The 16,650-nt window shown below is 39.1% G+C and overlaps 1 protein-coding gene across 2 annotated transcripts in view; it reads left to right on the top strand.

The window, feature by feature from the left end:
• LOC126183223 (epidermal growth factor receptor kinase substrate 8-like protein 2) overlaps positions 1-16,650 on the top strand; it is a 201,863-nt gene that overhangs the window by 127,313 nt on the left and 57,900 nt on the right. For both annotated transcript variants that reach the window (XM_049925007.1, XM_049925005.1), the window contains exons 2-7: positions 1,808-1,898; positions 5,079-5,149; positions 5,408-5,619; positions 5,728-5,883; positions 10,233-10,413; positions 16,009-16,225. In XM_049925007.1, coding sequence (XP_049780964.1) covers positions 1,843-1,898; positions 5,079-5,149; positions 5,408-5,619; positions 5,728-5,883; positions 10,233-10,413; positions 16,009-16,225 — 893 coding nt within the window. In that variant the 5' untranslated portion in view covers positions 1,808-1,842. The remainder of the gene's footprint in view (positions 1-1,807; positions 1,899-5,078; positions 5,150-5,407; positions 5,620-5,727; positions 5,884-10,232; positions 10,414-16,008; positions 16,226-16,650) is intronic.

Below are 16,650 nucleotides of genomic sequence, written 5' to 3'. Positions count from 1 at the left end.
AAACTGGTACACCTGCCTAATGTCTTGTAGGGATTCCGTGAGCACGCAGAAGTGCCGCAGCACGATGCGGCATGGACTCGACTGATGTCTGAAGTTGTGCTGGAGGAAATTGACACCATGAATCGTGCAGGGTTGCCCATGAATCTGTAAGAATACGAGCGGGTGGAGATCTTTTCTGAACAGCACATTGCAAGGCATCCCAGATATGCTCAATAATGTTCATGTCTGGGGAGTTTGGTGGCTAGTTGAAATGTTTAAATTCAGAATAGTGTTCCTGGAGCCACTCTGTAGCAATTCTTGATGTATGGGGTGTCCCATCATCCTGCTGTAATTGCGCAAGTCTGTTGGAATGCACAACGGACATGAATGGATGCAGGTGACTGGACAGGGTGCTTACGTATGTTACTTGTCAGAGTCATATCTAGACGTATCAGGGGTCCCATATCGCTCCAAATGCACATGCCCTACACCATTGCAGAGCCTCCACCAGTTTGAACGGTCCTGCTGACATGCAGGGTGCATGGATTCATGATGTTGTCTCCATACCTGTACACGTCCATCCGCTTGATAAAATTTGTAAAGAGACTCGTCCGACCAGGCAACATGTTTCCAGTCATCTACAGTCCAATGTCAGTGTATACAAGCCCAGGCAAGGCGTAAAACCTTGTATCGTGCAGTCATCAAGGGTTCACGACTGTGTCATGCAGTCATCAATATCGATACTATTTCATTGAATGGTTTGCACGCTGACACTTGTTGATGGATGGCTCAGCATTGAAATCTGCAGCAATTTGCGGAAGGGCTGCACTTTTGTCACATTGAACGATTCTCTTCAGTTGTCACTGGTCCCTTTCTTCCAGCCACAGCAATGTCGGAGATATGATATTTTACCGGATTTCTGATATTCACGGTACACTCGTCAAATGGTTGTACGGGAAAATCCCCACTTTGTCACTACCTCGGAGATGCTGTGTCCCATCACTCGTTCACTGACTATAACACCACATTCCCTTAAATGTTGATAACCTGCCTTTGCAACAGCAGTAACTGATTTAACAAATGTGCCAGACACATATTGTATTATATATGCATTGCCGACCACAGCACTATATTCTGCCTGTTTACATGTCTCTGTATTTGAATACACATGTCTATACCAGTTTCTTTGGTGCTTCAGTGTAGTACCGTAACTTACTATTATCTGATGTGCAATAATGTATCTGATTTGTCCTAACCATTTTAACTAAATTCAGTAATAGTTTACGAATGAGAATTACACACAGTTATGTCTCAATTTTTTTAAATTTTAATTTGGGTGGAAATGTTGAGGCAGTAATATCTTGAACATTATATGCAACTTAATTAAGTTTACATTACTTCCCCATTTTGTTTCTGTGTCGCAAGAACATTATACTGACAATGGCACCGGACACATGGAGGTATTTAAGGTGTGTGCAAATATGTGGCAGTAATATAAAACTGATGAATGTTCAAGGTAGAGCTCATAGGCAACTTAATCTATTCCCATTGTTTAAACAGTCTGCAAATTCCACTCTTAGAATGAAAAACATCATCTCAGATTTGGGATAATAGTTATTACATGTAATTATAGTGATTAGTAATCATTTAAATGCATTAATAGTAATTAGTAATTAACTAAGTGTGTGTGTGTGTGTGTGTGTGTGTGTGTGTGTGTGTGTGTGTGTGTGTGTGTGTGTGTCTGTCTGTCTGTCTGCGTGCGTGGGTGTCACTTTGGGTCTGTGAATGTGGAATATGGAAGACAACTTACAAGTGTATTATGTTACAGGCAAAAGAGGTTCCCTCCTTGGTGTAGAGGCAACCATGCCAGGAGTCAGGCACCCATCACCGGATGAGAGCTGGGAGGACAGCAGTTACAGGTAGGGCTACTGCTGCTGTGTTATTTTGTGGTTCATTGTATTTGTATCGAGCTAATTGAAATTTAGAATTTGAGACTACACTTCCCTTTTTCTCACTGATATAATCCATGCTGGATAATGAATAACACCAACAGAGAAGCTATATATAGATAACAACAGTTTCATACTAACGATTAAGTTCACTTGTAAAGTAGTTATGAATCCAAAGACTGTGCCAGTCATAGGCCTGTTGGATGAAGTATTTTCTTTTCTTCCTCTATCTAACCTGTGGATTTGTTTAGACATGTAATTATTAGGAGAACCTGCAGATTAACACCCAATCTAAATCAAGGTACCAGATAAATTTTCACAAAAAGAAGAAACAAAAGTTTAAAGATAACAGGGGGTGGGGTCAAACCCAGAACACTTGGATATATAGTTTAGCATTTATTGGGTAAGCCATAAAGCTATATGCATTCTTAGACCAGCTAAGAATAGTGATACATAAAGTGATGTTAACCTTCCAGAGAGAGAGAGAGAGAGAGAGAGAGAGAGAGAGAGAGAGAGAGAGAGAGAGCTATCCCCATACAGTTAACTACTAGAAGGAGTAATCCTGTTTATGATACTGCAAATGTTGCGTGCTATGTGCATCAAGGGTGGTGCAGTTCAGAAAAGTGGAACGACTAAGAACAGGTCTAAGATAATAGATTTTGCATTGTGTTATACATACGTGCTGGTTGTATAAAGTAAAGTATTAATTGGTACCCATATAAGAATGATTAATAGGTTCCGCAGCTTCTGTCCATTTGGACTGTTATCCATGTTTAGGGTCTTGTTTTTTATTCATAGACATTATGAATTTAGTATCCCATCGTGGGTGATGCACACTACAAGAAGAGAAATGTGCCCAGGTAGCCAAGAACTTTATTACTAACACAGAGAGTATACAATGACATTCAGTTCTGGATAGCAACTGAAACTGTTTCAGAATGAATGCAACTGAAAGGTTATCATATTATGGCGAAAGTTTGTCACTAACACAATAACAGTTCTCGAATGTACAAGCTGAGTACACAGTCTGTTACAGTAAGGGAAGCACTGCTGTAGGCAAGGTTTGTATATATGGCTCTGACAATGTTCTTGGTTCCAACAGGGCTTTGCTGTGCTCTGATGAATAAACCCATGAAACATCAAATGTTAAGTGTCGATGTTGAGGTTGAGGTTGGAACTGGCACTGACTGGGAACCTGCTGGGCAGCACCCTTTAAGGCCACCCAGCAGAAGAGTGCTGGGAAGTTGTCTAGTATTATGTGGCTCATGGAGGCAAGCAAGTGCTGGCAACAGCAGCACTGTATCCGGCCAGTGTGGTGCTCACGGATACTGCAGCAGCTGTCGAAGGCAGAATGGTCTGCAGTTGAGTTGCAGGCATCTTGACAAGGGAGCAACCCACATCACTCTGTTGTGTGATGTCTGGCTGGATTGTGAGGGACCATCTGAATGCCACAGTGACATTTGGCATTTATTTTAGTGCATTATATTAGCTAATCTCTTGTTAAATCAGGAGGAAATTTAATCAACCATAACTAAAACTTCTTTATAACAGTAAAGATTCAGTTAATTTGTAAATATAGACAGAATGAGATTTAAATATTTATAAAATGCTACTAAAAAAAGGAGATAGAATGAGCCTTCTTTTGTGTTTTGAAGATATTTGTGGAAGTGCTCATGTTAAACAGTAATAGGAATAGGACAATGTTTGCAGCTAATAGTGTCAAAAGTTAGTCACAAACAGGGAGGAACACTAGAATCCAAATAGTATTACCTTCTGTATGTGAAAATCTAACACCAGGGTGATGGGAGCTGAAATAGATGTAGTTGAATGAACCGGAATATGTAATTCTTGAACTCAAAGATGTCATCATCAAAGACTGTCACTTGCTAAGGAGTCTGATTTTTTTGGGATCTCAGCTCATTCGTTATGGGTTCTCTGATGGCTGCATGGATCACTTATGGAATTGCAAATCCTTCCACAATGATGACAGACATTTTCTTCAACCACAGCTTGCTCATGTTGTTCATTCAAATGGCGATACACTACTTCCTTGCCTGTCATTTGTGCACTTCATATTTTTGACCTGCCTCTTTGAAGTGTTGACGACATGCTAATCAATTAGATGCTTAGGCTCCCAATTCTGAGTATTGATCAAGCATTTCTGCATGTTGCATTTTGATGCATCTTAATACCTTTTGCACTGTCCTCCATATGTACATTATCCACCTGTAAGTTGGGTGTCCATGATTTGCTTATGGAGATGAGAGTCTTGCATTGGGAGCACATGACCAATCCACCAAAATTTATGTTTGTTTATTGTTGCCTCAATGCTAATAGCATTTGCTTTTTGGAGGACACCAATTTTAATAAGCTTGCCATTTTATTTTAAGGATTTTCTTCAGGAAATGCTGATTACATTTCTACAAGCAAATGACATCTCTCCTGCAGGTGGTCAAAGTTTCAGTGACATAATTTAATCTTGGTATTATAGTAGACTACTACACATACAGCTGAGCCCATGAGCTGCTGTTATAATTATTGAAAACCCCTTTCTTTAAGTGACCAAACTCTGTGCTGGTGTATTTGGGGCAATGTTGAATTTCAGCATCAGTGTTTTCACAAGTTGATAGGTAACAGCTGACATAAGGGAAAACGTCATATGCTGTGCAAAAACTCGCCATTGATTATGGTGGTGAGAGGCGTTGCTTAAGCAATTTAAGTAGGCTGATACAGAATATGGGTCTTTCTGTGGTTAAGAACTAGGCCAATGCCTGTAGATAATCTTTTGATTTGGACAGAACAACATCAGTATATTGGAACTCAGTATTGCTGGTCGTAAGTTGCTTTAAGTTGACTGATGCTCCATCAATCCTGTACTCCATTTCTGTACCTGATGATAATTTTGCTTTCACAAGATGAACGATTGATAAGTAGGCCTAGAAGTACTTGCGTGAATTTACATTTGGTGGTTCTAATTATACCTGCTTTGGAATCTGAAATGAGTAATGACTCAGATTAAATAAAATCATTCATATTTCAAGGAAAAAATTAATATTAATTTGTGTGACTGAGAATGTGAGTATTCTATTGAATCAGTGGATGTATCTTTAGATAATGCTTTAACTAATATTTTCTTTTGTTTATTTTCAGAACTTCATATTCTTCTGATCCAAGGAGCATGTATCACCACAGCAGCATCCATTCAAATGGCTACTCTGGAGGTTAGTATTTGTCTGATGCTCCCTATGCAATCTGAATTGCAGAACTGAATTTCATGTGCAATATTGAAGAAATAATGTTACACAATAATGTTATACAACTTTATAACATAGTGTTCAGATTGTGCTGCTTTCATGTACTGAGCTTTGCAGTTCATAACACTTATGAAAATACAGAAAAAGTAACAGTGAAGAAAATTTTAATATTTGAAACATTTCTATGTATCTTCCAAAATGGAGCTCATATAATACTATTTGCAGATGGCCAACAAAGTGTGGTTGGAGAAGATGCTCCAACCTACGTTATGGAGCATCTTGCCACATTTTCTGTGTCAAAAGAGACAGGAATTGTTTATCCAGCAGATGGTATGAGAAGACTACTACAGTTAGAAAAGTCAAATGGTATTTGGTCACAAAAAATGTCGTTGCGCTTGGACCGACAGGAAGTATTGATAATGGACTATGAAACAGGGGTGTGTGTTTATTGTTTTCCCAGATACACTTACTCTATCTCACTTGTATTTATCTTTATCTTATAGTTAAGAGTTTATATTTAACTGTGTGACTGTTATGTGCTGTAGGCTGTCATGGAACGTTTCCCTGTTGCTCTGATCCAAGAACCTACGGCTTTCACTAGTCATGACCCAATGGAGATTTACAACAACATCCTGGTATTTGTTGTTGGTGATGAGAGACATGAACGTGCTGGACAACGTTCGGAAATGCACATATTTCAGGTAAATTTTGCTTGAATTACAAGGATCTTTGTAGGAGACATTCACTGCTTGTCATATGATTTCACTTCATCTTAAATCTATACTAGACAACATTTACTTCCAAGAAATTGTCAGGTGCTGAAAGAAATTGAGTATCCTCAAACAACCAAAGTAAAAAAAAAAAACTTGATTTCAAATAAAAGTGGTGGTGCTGAAGGCAATCTCCATTTTCCTTCCACCTTGTAGCCCTGGCAGAGATGAATAGGGGGGCGGTACTCATTTCACTGTCTATTTTCTACTCTGCCAATAGTAAGCCAGACTACACACATTGCTCATGGCAGTCAGTCAGCTCCTAATGAAAAACCTGGTGAAAATTTTCACAAGTTTCAGTTCCAACTCAAACATTATTCTGCTTGAACAGTGAAAAAATTTAATGCAGATATTTCATGTATTTTCTATTAAAAACTCAATGATCTCAGTAATTCAAACAAAAGTACATCCAAATCATTTCAAGAGATTACATCTATTTAAATGAATTACATTTGTACGTACAAACGTGTGTGCTTGTGGGGTTCCTTGCTACCTAACAGAAGACCTTAAAGCGCAACAAAGGACAATCTGTGCAGAATTGCTTGTGTGTTACAAGACTGATTGTGATAATTTTTTGTTGAAAATTTTCTCAGGCAATGAAACATGGGTTCATAACTTTGAACCAGAAAACAAAATGGCAATCCATGATTGGTGCTACACCAAGAAATAAGAAAAAGTTCAAAACTACACTGTCATTCAGTAAAGTCATGGTGATGGGCTTTTAGGACTCTGAAGGGACTGTTCTGTTTGCTGCCCTCATTCATGGTGCAATGATCAAATCTGAAATATAATGTGCTACCCTCAAGAAACTGAAGAAATGCATTCAGTGTGTTTGTCACCACAAAAATGCAAATGAACTTCTGATTTTGCATGACAACGCAAGGACTCTCACAAGTCTGCACACCTGAGAGGAGTTTACAAAACTTCATTGGATCGCTCTACCTCATCCACTTTACAGCCCGGATTTCGCACCTTCCAACTTCCATCTAATTGGCCCAATGGAGGATGTACTCCATGGGATGCAGTATTTGGATGGTGGCGAGGTTATTGATGCAGCAAGATGTGATTCTTCAGTTTCTCCCAGCATATTTCTTGCTCGAACAGTCCACGGGTGTACTGCTGGTCCATAGTGTCCAGTGGGCACAATATTTTGGTGATAAGACATGTCACCATCGTCAGGTGCGCTGACAAACTGCACAGGGCGCGCACCATCTCTGACGCAGAGAGTTCTTCCCCAAGAGCTGGAACACCTCAAAACTGTATTCTGGAAAAACAGGTACTTGGAATGGCAGATCAGATGCACTCTCCGCCCCACTTCTACAGTACAGCGTGTGGAGATGGAAGAAGTCACGGAGAAAGAGATAGCCATTGCCTATATAGCATATACTGGTGCACTATTGGGGAAAATAAGATGAATATTGAGGAAACACTGAGTAGGAACTGTCTTTTGTCCGCCAAATAAAACACGAGCATTATTGGGAAGTGTCAAAGACTATCTTGGTTTGCAGAAGGCTGGCATATACCAGATTCCGTGTGAATGTGGGAAGACTTATATTGGACAGACAGTGCGCACCATTGCAGATCATTGCCGAGAACATCAGAGGCACACTTGACTTGGTCACCCCAACAAGTCGTCACTCGCAGACCACTGTTTGTCTGAAAATCACAAAATGGACTACCAACATACCAGGGTCTTCGCACAGACATCTAAAAACTGGGTCAGCATTGTTAGAGATGTTACCGAAATTCATTCCAGGGACGGACTCGTCAACCGAGATTGTGGCTAAAGCCTCAGCAGGGCATGGGAACCAGCATTTAGTCTAATTAAAAAGACGTTCAGCAAAGGAAACAAATGGGCAACTAGGGCGGATGAGGCAATTACATCGACGCCACCACAGACGCCGACGCCAGCGTCTCAGCGACCGCTGATGCAGGGGCGCAGACCGCAGAGAGAACTCCTCACGAGGGGAGGGGATTTAATACAGCCAACTGCCCTCAGGAGCTCAGTTCGTCAGTGCACCTGATGATGGCGACATGTCTGATCACCGAAATATTGTGCCCATTGGACTCTATAGACCGGCAGTACACCCATGGACTGTTCGAGCGATGCAGCAGGATGTTTGTTCTGGTGTTGAGCAGTAAAGTGCTACCTTGCAGGCTTACAGGCCCACCAAGTAAGGTGATATAAATCTGTTGCAGTGAATGGAGATTAAATTGAATTATACAGTTTTTTAGCCAGAAGAATGGGAAGTAATATGGTGTACTGGGATCCTGAATGAAACTGATCTGCTTTCAGGAGAAAAATGTGTTGCCTTACTTATTGAATGCCCCTCATAGATTCTTAGGTATTTAAATTAAAAAAAAATATATATAAGTAAAATCAAACACAGAAAATTATGATATTGTTAGATGAGGTGTGGTACATATTGAATAAAGGGTTTATAAATGACAGATCTAGTATTATTTAATGTATTAATTCATGACATTACATCAGACAGTTCCACCTCTATATTTTCAAATTCCCTGTTATCTTATGTGCAGACCCTGCATATTTCAGTACTTACCTTTGGAGTCCTGTCACACTTAGAAAAATGGCCCAACATATTTTCCATAACTATCTGCCTTTTACTTTTATTTATCTATTTTTTATTTCCTATCATTTATTGCTTTCTTCTTCAAACTGTTTTTCCCTTTTTGATCTTCATTTGCTTGACTTACTTATAATTATAATTAAACTTATGTTTGTTCATTTTTCTTTTGATAGCCATTTACATTTTATTTCTCAACCACACAAAGTATTTTTCTACAGTTAGGTAATAAGCTTCTCCTCCACACAGTTTTGTTAATTTATCTGGGATTTTAATCCTGCATAATTACAATGTCTTTGTCTTTGCAACATTTAGGTTGCAGTTAATGGAATATTTCAAATGATATTTTACCACTTTCATGCAGTTTTTGTTACTCTTTTTTCATCTATTAGTATTTTAGGAAAAGTCAGGATATACAAAACTTCAGCTCGCTGCCACTTTATTGTACTGCAATGGGAGAAAACAAGACCTTTACATTTGTTCAGCAGTGCCTTATTTTCAATCTGTAGATGTACAGAATGTTATTTTTTACAGATATTGTGTCACATTGATAAACAGTTGCCCAAGATAATATTTTGAGACTGTCTACTTGATGAAAGGACAATACTTACTAATGAAATATAGCATCTCCTGAAATGTTCCTAAGGGCTGCTCTTTATTGTAGAAAGGAGGATTAGGATTTAATGTCCCATTGATGATGAATCCATTAGAGGTAGAGCAAAATGTCAGTTTAAAGAAAGATGGGGAAAGAAAATGGGCAGGTATTTTCAAAGGAAATAACATTTATTTGCCTTAAGCAATTTATACAAAGCATGGATAACTTAAATCTGGATGGTTGCACAAAGGTTTGACCTGGTATCCCTGTAAATGTGAATCCAATGTTTTTACACTGTACCACCTCACTTAGTCAGCCTGTTTAGTTGCTGTAATTATACATTTTTAAGTTTCTGGTTTTACCCCACATTGAAAGATCTTATAAGGTAGTTGACAGGAAAAAAGGAAGACCTATAAAGCTAGAATTACAATGGACATAATATTTTTGCTGTTGATAGGTGGAGAATGTTGAGCAGATCTGTACCCACATTTGAAATCATAGTATTTATTCATATTTATATGCTTCTCATGATTTTCATGTGCTTAGGTTGGATGTAATTTTTTCTTAAGATTTGTGCTATTTTAAGAGGTTCTGAATGCTGGTAGCACAATGTAGTAGTATAAAGGGAGGAAGGAAGGGAGGGAGGGCAGTCAGAATTCGATGATCCACTACAGAACAGCAACTTCATTAGGCAGTGTTGGTGAATTGATCATGATCATCATGACATTTGCCCAAATTGGTTTTGAGAAATTATGGAAAGACTGAGTCAGTATGGCTGGCTTGGTGTTTTAATTTTATTCCTTTTGTGTCATAACCACTATATCATCACATTCATTTCATGTAATAGTGAGTTGACCTTCAGTGGTTTCAGTACACTTTCTGTGTTGTAATAACTTCATTTAGTCATCCTAGTATGTCTGCCCCGTCTTTATTGTCTGTTTTAGATGTTTTTTAACTGTATGTTCACAAAGTACTTCTGTTTATACATTGAAGAGAGTAATATGGTTCAGTTACCAAAAATTTTATATTTTGTTATTAGTAAATGTTAATTGTCATTGTATCTCTCTGAATAATGTGCCTTTTGATTGTTTATGTAGTGCCAGACAGTGTCAGCCCAAGAACTAGTTGAGGATTTGAAGATGCTACGAGTTGGAAAAATACCTCCTGGAAGGCAGTCTCGCCATATTCCACCACCACCAGCAACTCCCCCTCCAGAACCACCAAGTAACGGGATAAGTGTAAGAGAACAGGTTTCAGTCTTCAATGCTGCAGCTCATCGTAAGTAACAACTCAAAATATTTATGCCATAGCAACTAGAAAGTTCATAAATATATTTCAAACTGCTTATCTACATCAGTAATTAATAATTGTCAAAATAACATCAGGGTTGTGACTGGGAGGGGCAGAAGATGTGAAGGGTAGAGGGGAAGGGAGAGGTTTGGAACACACTCCAGGTCTCTGTGCTATTAGAAGAAAGTAAAGAAAGAAAATGAGGTTTTAACATTTTGTCGTCAACAAGATCATTAGACATTGGTCAGTTGCCAGTCTCATTTGGTGACTCACATGGAGAATATCGAGTCAAATATTTAGCTTATTCTGCTAATTTTCATAGTTTAAGCCTTAAATTACTTGCCTGTTTTTGTGTGCATGCATAGTTTAATTCTTAAATTCGTTACATATTTTTGTAGGTCAGGGAGTAGTCTTGTAAATTAGTATCTGTATAGTGTATATTTGCACAATCTGTAGCACATGAGTTATTTGTTTTGAAAGGTCAATGGCTGTTGATCACAGCAGTCAGCAGCCAGCCTTCATTTGTGACACCAGAAGAGCAGCAAGTTGCATATTTAATTTTTCTTGTTTTTATTGTTTAATTCTTAAATTGGTAGTAGTTGGATGAATATTATGTGTGTGTGTGTGTGTGTGTGTGTGTGTGTGTGTGTGTGTGTGTGTGTACGTGGAAATGGACATGGTTGTGGTCACAGGAAGAGCTGGCTGCAGTTCACAAGCAGCTGAAGATGGAGATGTTCAGCCATCCACAGGTTGCTGCCTTGGGTCGATGGAGCATCTGGTGCATCACATGGCACACCTCATGTGCAACTTGTTTTGCCCTCATGCTCTGCTGCCAATGCAACTTCCAATGTATCTGGCACAGGGATCCACACTTTCCGCAGGTCGAGTGGCAATTTGTAGTGCGTTCGTGTCGCCCAAGGCGGAAAATCAATGTGGAGACTGCGCGTCTGGTGTCATCCATTCACCTTTTGAGTGGACAGGTGTCAATTGATTCAACAGGGTCTGAACAGGGATAGAAGTTTACTGTTAGGTGCATTAAGGAGTCCCTTTAGGAAAATAGCATCCAGGGTTGGAAATAAAACCAAAGTGCACTGTGTATGTCTGCTGGGAGGGATCATCCAAGATGTGGTGGAGGCCCTTCCTGCAGCTACAGAGTGTGTGATGCTTAGGTTCTGAGGCCATTTTCAGTTTGTATGGGTTGGAGGAACTGGCCTTGCATGCAGGGTGCAAGTAGAGCTCACAATTTTCAGCATTGTTCCTAGAACTGATTGATGTCCTTTGGTTTGGAGCTGAGGGAGGGGAGGGGGTTTTCAACCAAAGGCTCCATTGATTTTGGCTGCAGATTTCTAGATCTTCATTATGTGGTGGAGAATTGTAGGACTACCCTTGATAGGTCAGGTGTGCAGCACACAAAGAATGCAGCTACTCAGATAGCAGAGTACTTGTGGAGTGCACATGAAGTTTTTTTAGGCTAAGCAGTCGTTTGAGGTTCTCTGATGAACATTCATTAATCAATATGCAGAGAGCAAAATCAGACTGTGTACAAGGTAAAGACACTTGGATTCTCAAACTTTTAACAGTAAATTTTTGAACTACTGATAACAAAGTTCCTGAACTTAACTGCCCTCCAAAAAAGTTGTCATGCTCAAATTATTCTTGGAACTCAAATCTGGCTTAAACCCGAGGTAGAAAACTCCGAAATATTTAGCAAGGTATGGAACATTTATCAAAAGGACTGACTCGATGCCATTGAAAGTTAGTGTTCATTGCTGTCGACAAAAATAATAATTCTGTCGTGGTTGAAATTAGGTCTGACTTAGAAGTTGTTTTTTAAGTAAGGGCTGTTCACGCGTATAGTCCCGTAGTTCACACGGACGCCGCAACAAGCCACCGCGCCACTTGCCGGCATCCGTCCCATTCACACTGATGCAAGTTGCAGCTCTGTAGCTGACTTGTACGCATCGCTGTGCTACTTTATAATGTTTACGATTATTGAATTGTCCGCCGCGTGTGAGATACGGTCAGTGATACGTTTTTTTGACCGCGAGAAGCCTATCAGCTGCAGAAATTCATCGTCAGTTAACAGAAGTTTATGGCTTGAATGCAATGAGTGAAGGTAAAGTGCGTCAATGGGTTAGAGAGTTTAAAAATGGCTGTCAAAACGTCCATGATGAAGAACGCTCAGGCCGGCCCTCTGTGATGACTGATGATTTGGTGGCTGCAGTCGAAACAAAGATTCGTGAGGACAGAAGATTCACAATTTCCACTCTTTCTTTGGAATTTCCACAAGTTTCAAGATCGGTTTTGTACAAAATTGTGTCTGAAAACCTAAACTTTAAGAAACTGTGTTCTCAGTGGGTACTCAGACTCCTCACAGAGGACCACAAAGGTAAGAGATTTGCCACTTCATTGGACTTTTTGATTCGTTACGAGGAAGAAGGGGATGACATGTTGAGTCAAATTGTCACTGGAGATAAAACATGGGTATCCCATATCACTCCCGAAAGCAAGCGACAATCGATGGAATGGCGACACACAACCTCACTTGTCAAGGTCAAAGCCAAACAGACACTGTCAAAGCGCAAGATTATGGCAACTGTGTTCTGGGACCGGCGCGGTGTTTTGCTAGTGGACTTTATGCCACGAGGAACGACAATCAACTCGGATGCCTACTGTGCAACTCTAAAGAAGCTCCGCAGAGCAATTCAAAACAAAAGGCATGGCATGCTGACAAAAAGAGTTTTGCTCCTGCCCGATAACGCTAGGCCTCACACCCCTCAAAAGGCTCGGGATTTGATTGATTCTTTTGGCTGGGAAGTTTTGGACCATGCACCATACAGCCCCGACCTTGCTCCTAGCGATTTTCACCTTTTCCGGTACCTGAAACACCATTTTGGCAGGCAGCGCTTCAGTGACGACGATGAAGTGAAAGCGGCCGTGAACTCTTGGCTGTCGGAGCAGGCGGCCGAATTCTTTGAAGAGGGAATTGAAAACTTAGTTGTACGGTATGACAAGTGCTTAAATAAACAAGGCAACTATGTAGAAAAATAGGTACAAGTGTGTAGAATCAGAAAATAAAAGTTTTTTTTACAAAAATATTTGTATCTTTTTTTAAAAATAAACACGGCCCTTACTTAAAAAACAACCCTCGTATTTGGATGTGAGTAATAGACCTCCTAAGCTTTGTGAAAGAGCTTGTTGAGAACCTGAGAAAATTCTTGTTTTGCATAAAATTGCCAAGCGGGTCGAAGGATTCCATCTATTCACTTGTTGAGTAGTATGGTGTGGAAATAGAAGAATGCAAAAGGAAAGCTGGATTCTTAAATTTTGGATTTAAGAAATCATTCACATAGAAGGATCATACGAACATCCCACTATATGACTGTCACACAGACTCCTGTATGGAAGACATAGTAATAGGCATCCTTGGTGTAAAGAAGCTAATGAGAGTTAAAAAGAAGTAAGTTGCCAGTTCCAGATGGAATACCACTTCGGAGAGTACACTGTGGCATTGGCCCCCTACTTAGCTTGCATTTATTGCATATCTCTCTCCAAGCACGAAGTCCCAAGTGACTGGTAAAACGTGCAAGTGACTTCTATCTATAAGAAGGGTAAAAGAATGGGCCTGCATAATTACAGACCAATATCCTGAAAATCAGTTTGCTGCAGAACTTTTGAGCATATTGTGAGTTTCTTGAAGACAGAAATGCTTCAGTCCACAGATCAGCACAGATGTAGAAAGCATCATTCATGTGAAACTCAGGGTGCCCTTTTCTTGCATGATATACTGTGAATCATGGATGGACAACTGGCAGACTCCATACTCCTAGATTTCCAGAAAGCATTTGACACAGTGTCCCATTGCAGACTGTTAATGAAGGTATGAGGTTATGGAATAGGTTCCCAGATACATGAGTGGCTGTAAGACTTCTTAAGTAATAGAACTCAGTACAATGTCCTCAACGGCAAGTGTTCGTTAGAGACAAGAATATCATCAGGAGTGCTCCACGGAAATGAGATAGGACTGCTCTTATTCTCTATATACATAAATGATATGATGGACAGGGAGAGTAGCAGTCTTTGGCTGTTTGCTGATGATGTTGTGGTGTATGTGAAGGTATTGTCATTGAGTGACTGCAGGAGGTTCAAAATGACTGAAGATAAAATTTTTAGTTGGTGTGATCAATGGCAACTTGCTCTAAATGTTAAAAAAGAAATGTAAGTTTATGCAGATGAGGTGGAAAAACGGTCTTGTAATGTTTGAATACAGCATTAGTAGTGTACTGCTTGACACAGTAGCATTGATTAAATACAGTATGTAATCATAATGTTGCAGGGCGATATGAAATGGAACGAGCATGTAAGGATGGTGGTAGAGAAGGCAAATGATCAACTTTGATTTATTGGGAGACTTTTAGGAAAATGTAGCTCATCTATAAAGGGGACAGTGTGTAGAACACTGGTGCAATCCATTCTTGAATACTGCTTGAGTGTGTGAGATGCCCACCAGGCCAGATTAAAGGAAGATATTGAAGAAATTCAAAGAAATGCTGCTAGATTTGTTACCAGTAGGTTTGATCAGCTTGCAGGTATGATGGAGATGCTTCGTGAACACAAATGGGAAGTCCTGGGGGTAAGATTTCTTTTTGCAAAACACTGTTGAGAAAATCTTGAAACCTGGCATTTGAAGCTGACTGCAGAATCATTCTACTGTGGCCAACATACATTTTTGTAAGGACCTTGAAGACAATATAGGAGAAATTAGGGCTAATATGCAGTCATACTGACTGTTGATTTTCCCTTGCTCCATTTGTGAGTGGAACAGAAAAGGAAATCACTAGTAGTGGTATAACGTACCCACCGCCACGCAAGGTACGGTGGCTTGTGGAGTATGTATGTAGGCATAGATGTAGATTAGGAATGGAGCACAAGCTTGGATCATGATTGTAAAAAAAAAAAAAAAAAAAAAAAAAAAAAAAAAAAAAAAGAGAGATTTAAAGGTTAACAATGATGTTATTCTTCCTTTAGTAAATCTTAATAAACTTAACAAGATTTCTCAAAAGATGTAAGATTCATTTTGTCCTCTTTCCTGTTTATTTAAAGTACTATAATTTCTTCAGTAGTCTAATAATTGATTTCCTGGTCCTGGTCTGGCATTAATGTGTCACTAATTATGTTGTAGTTTGTTCCAGAGTGTATACTAGTTTGGTTGCAGATATTTTTCCAGCATGACTTTCTAATAACATATCTAATTTTAAGACATGGACTTTGCTCTGGAAAGCAGTTGAAGATAATCAGTCAATAAAGATGTTAGTTACAATTTTAATGATTAAGTTGTGAATCTTATATTATGCCTAGTTTCTTAGTGTGCTCTTTCACCCACTGAATTTACTGAAATGCAGGATTGATGAATTATTATGTGTATTATGTGTTTACACCCAAATAGGAGAGATTTAGAATTGGTATGAGATATTGTGTCAGAAATTGATTGCTTACTATTGACAAGTGTTATGATTTAAATCTAAAAAGCAACACTCCACATTAATGTAGTAATGGGTTCAGTTAGAATATTTAATTTTTCAGAATCAGAATCACGTGGTGTCCCACATGCAGAATTAGCATCAGGGATGTATCCTCAACGTGATGATATACCGCTGAATGATGATTCAAGTTCAACATCAAGTGAAAAGTATGAACGTGATGTTACAATACTTAATCACTGTTTTGATGATATTGAAAAATTTATTGCAAGGCTTCAACATGCAGCTGCTGCCTCACGAGAACTGGAGCGCAGGCGCAGGTAAATGCGCATACATTATACCTGAGAAAACTAAATCTGACTGTGTATTATATTGTATTACCATTTTGTGAATTCATGCATTACTCAACACAAAATCATATTTATTGTGCATAATAACATTTGAGATTTACAACAGTTATGAGACTATACATACGTAATTTCTCTTTGCAACCTCTAGAGGTGACTGTATGGCACATAATTGTTAGTTGCTGTTGAATCGTAATACTGAAGAGTGAGTTTCAGTGAATAAAGTGTGTTATTTGTATTCTTATGTATGTGTGTTATTTCTAAAGGTGGTGAGATAACAGTGTTCTGTGACAGAAATGACGTGTAGGTCTGCTTTTAGTTGATGCTTCTTTGTATATGACATTTATCCTATTATAGGAACTAGTAGTGAAGCAATGATACATGTAAGATGTTTGAAT

This window comes from Schistocerca cancellata, chromosome 4 (assembly GCF_023864275.1).
Source record: "Schistocerca cancellata isolate TAMUIC-IGC-003103 chromosome 4, iqSchCanc2.1, whole genome shotgun sequence".
Lineage (NCBI taxonomy): Eukaryota > Metazoa > Arthropoda > Insecta > Orthoptera > Acrididae > Schistocerca > Schistocerca cancellata.
Note: the sequence above shows the minus strand (reverse complement) of the source record. Positions and strands in the feature narration are given on the sequence as shown.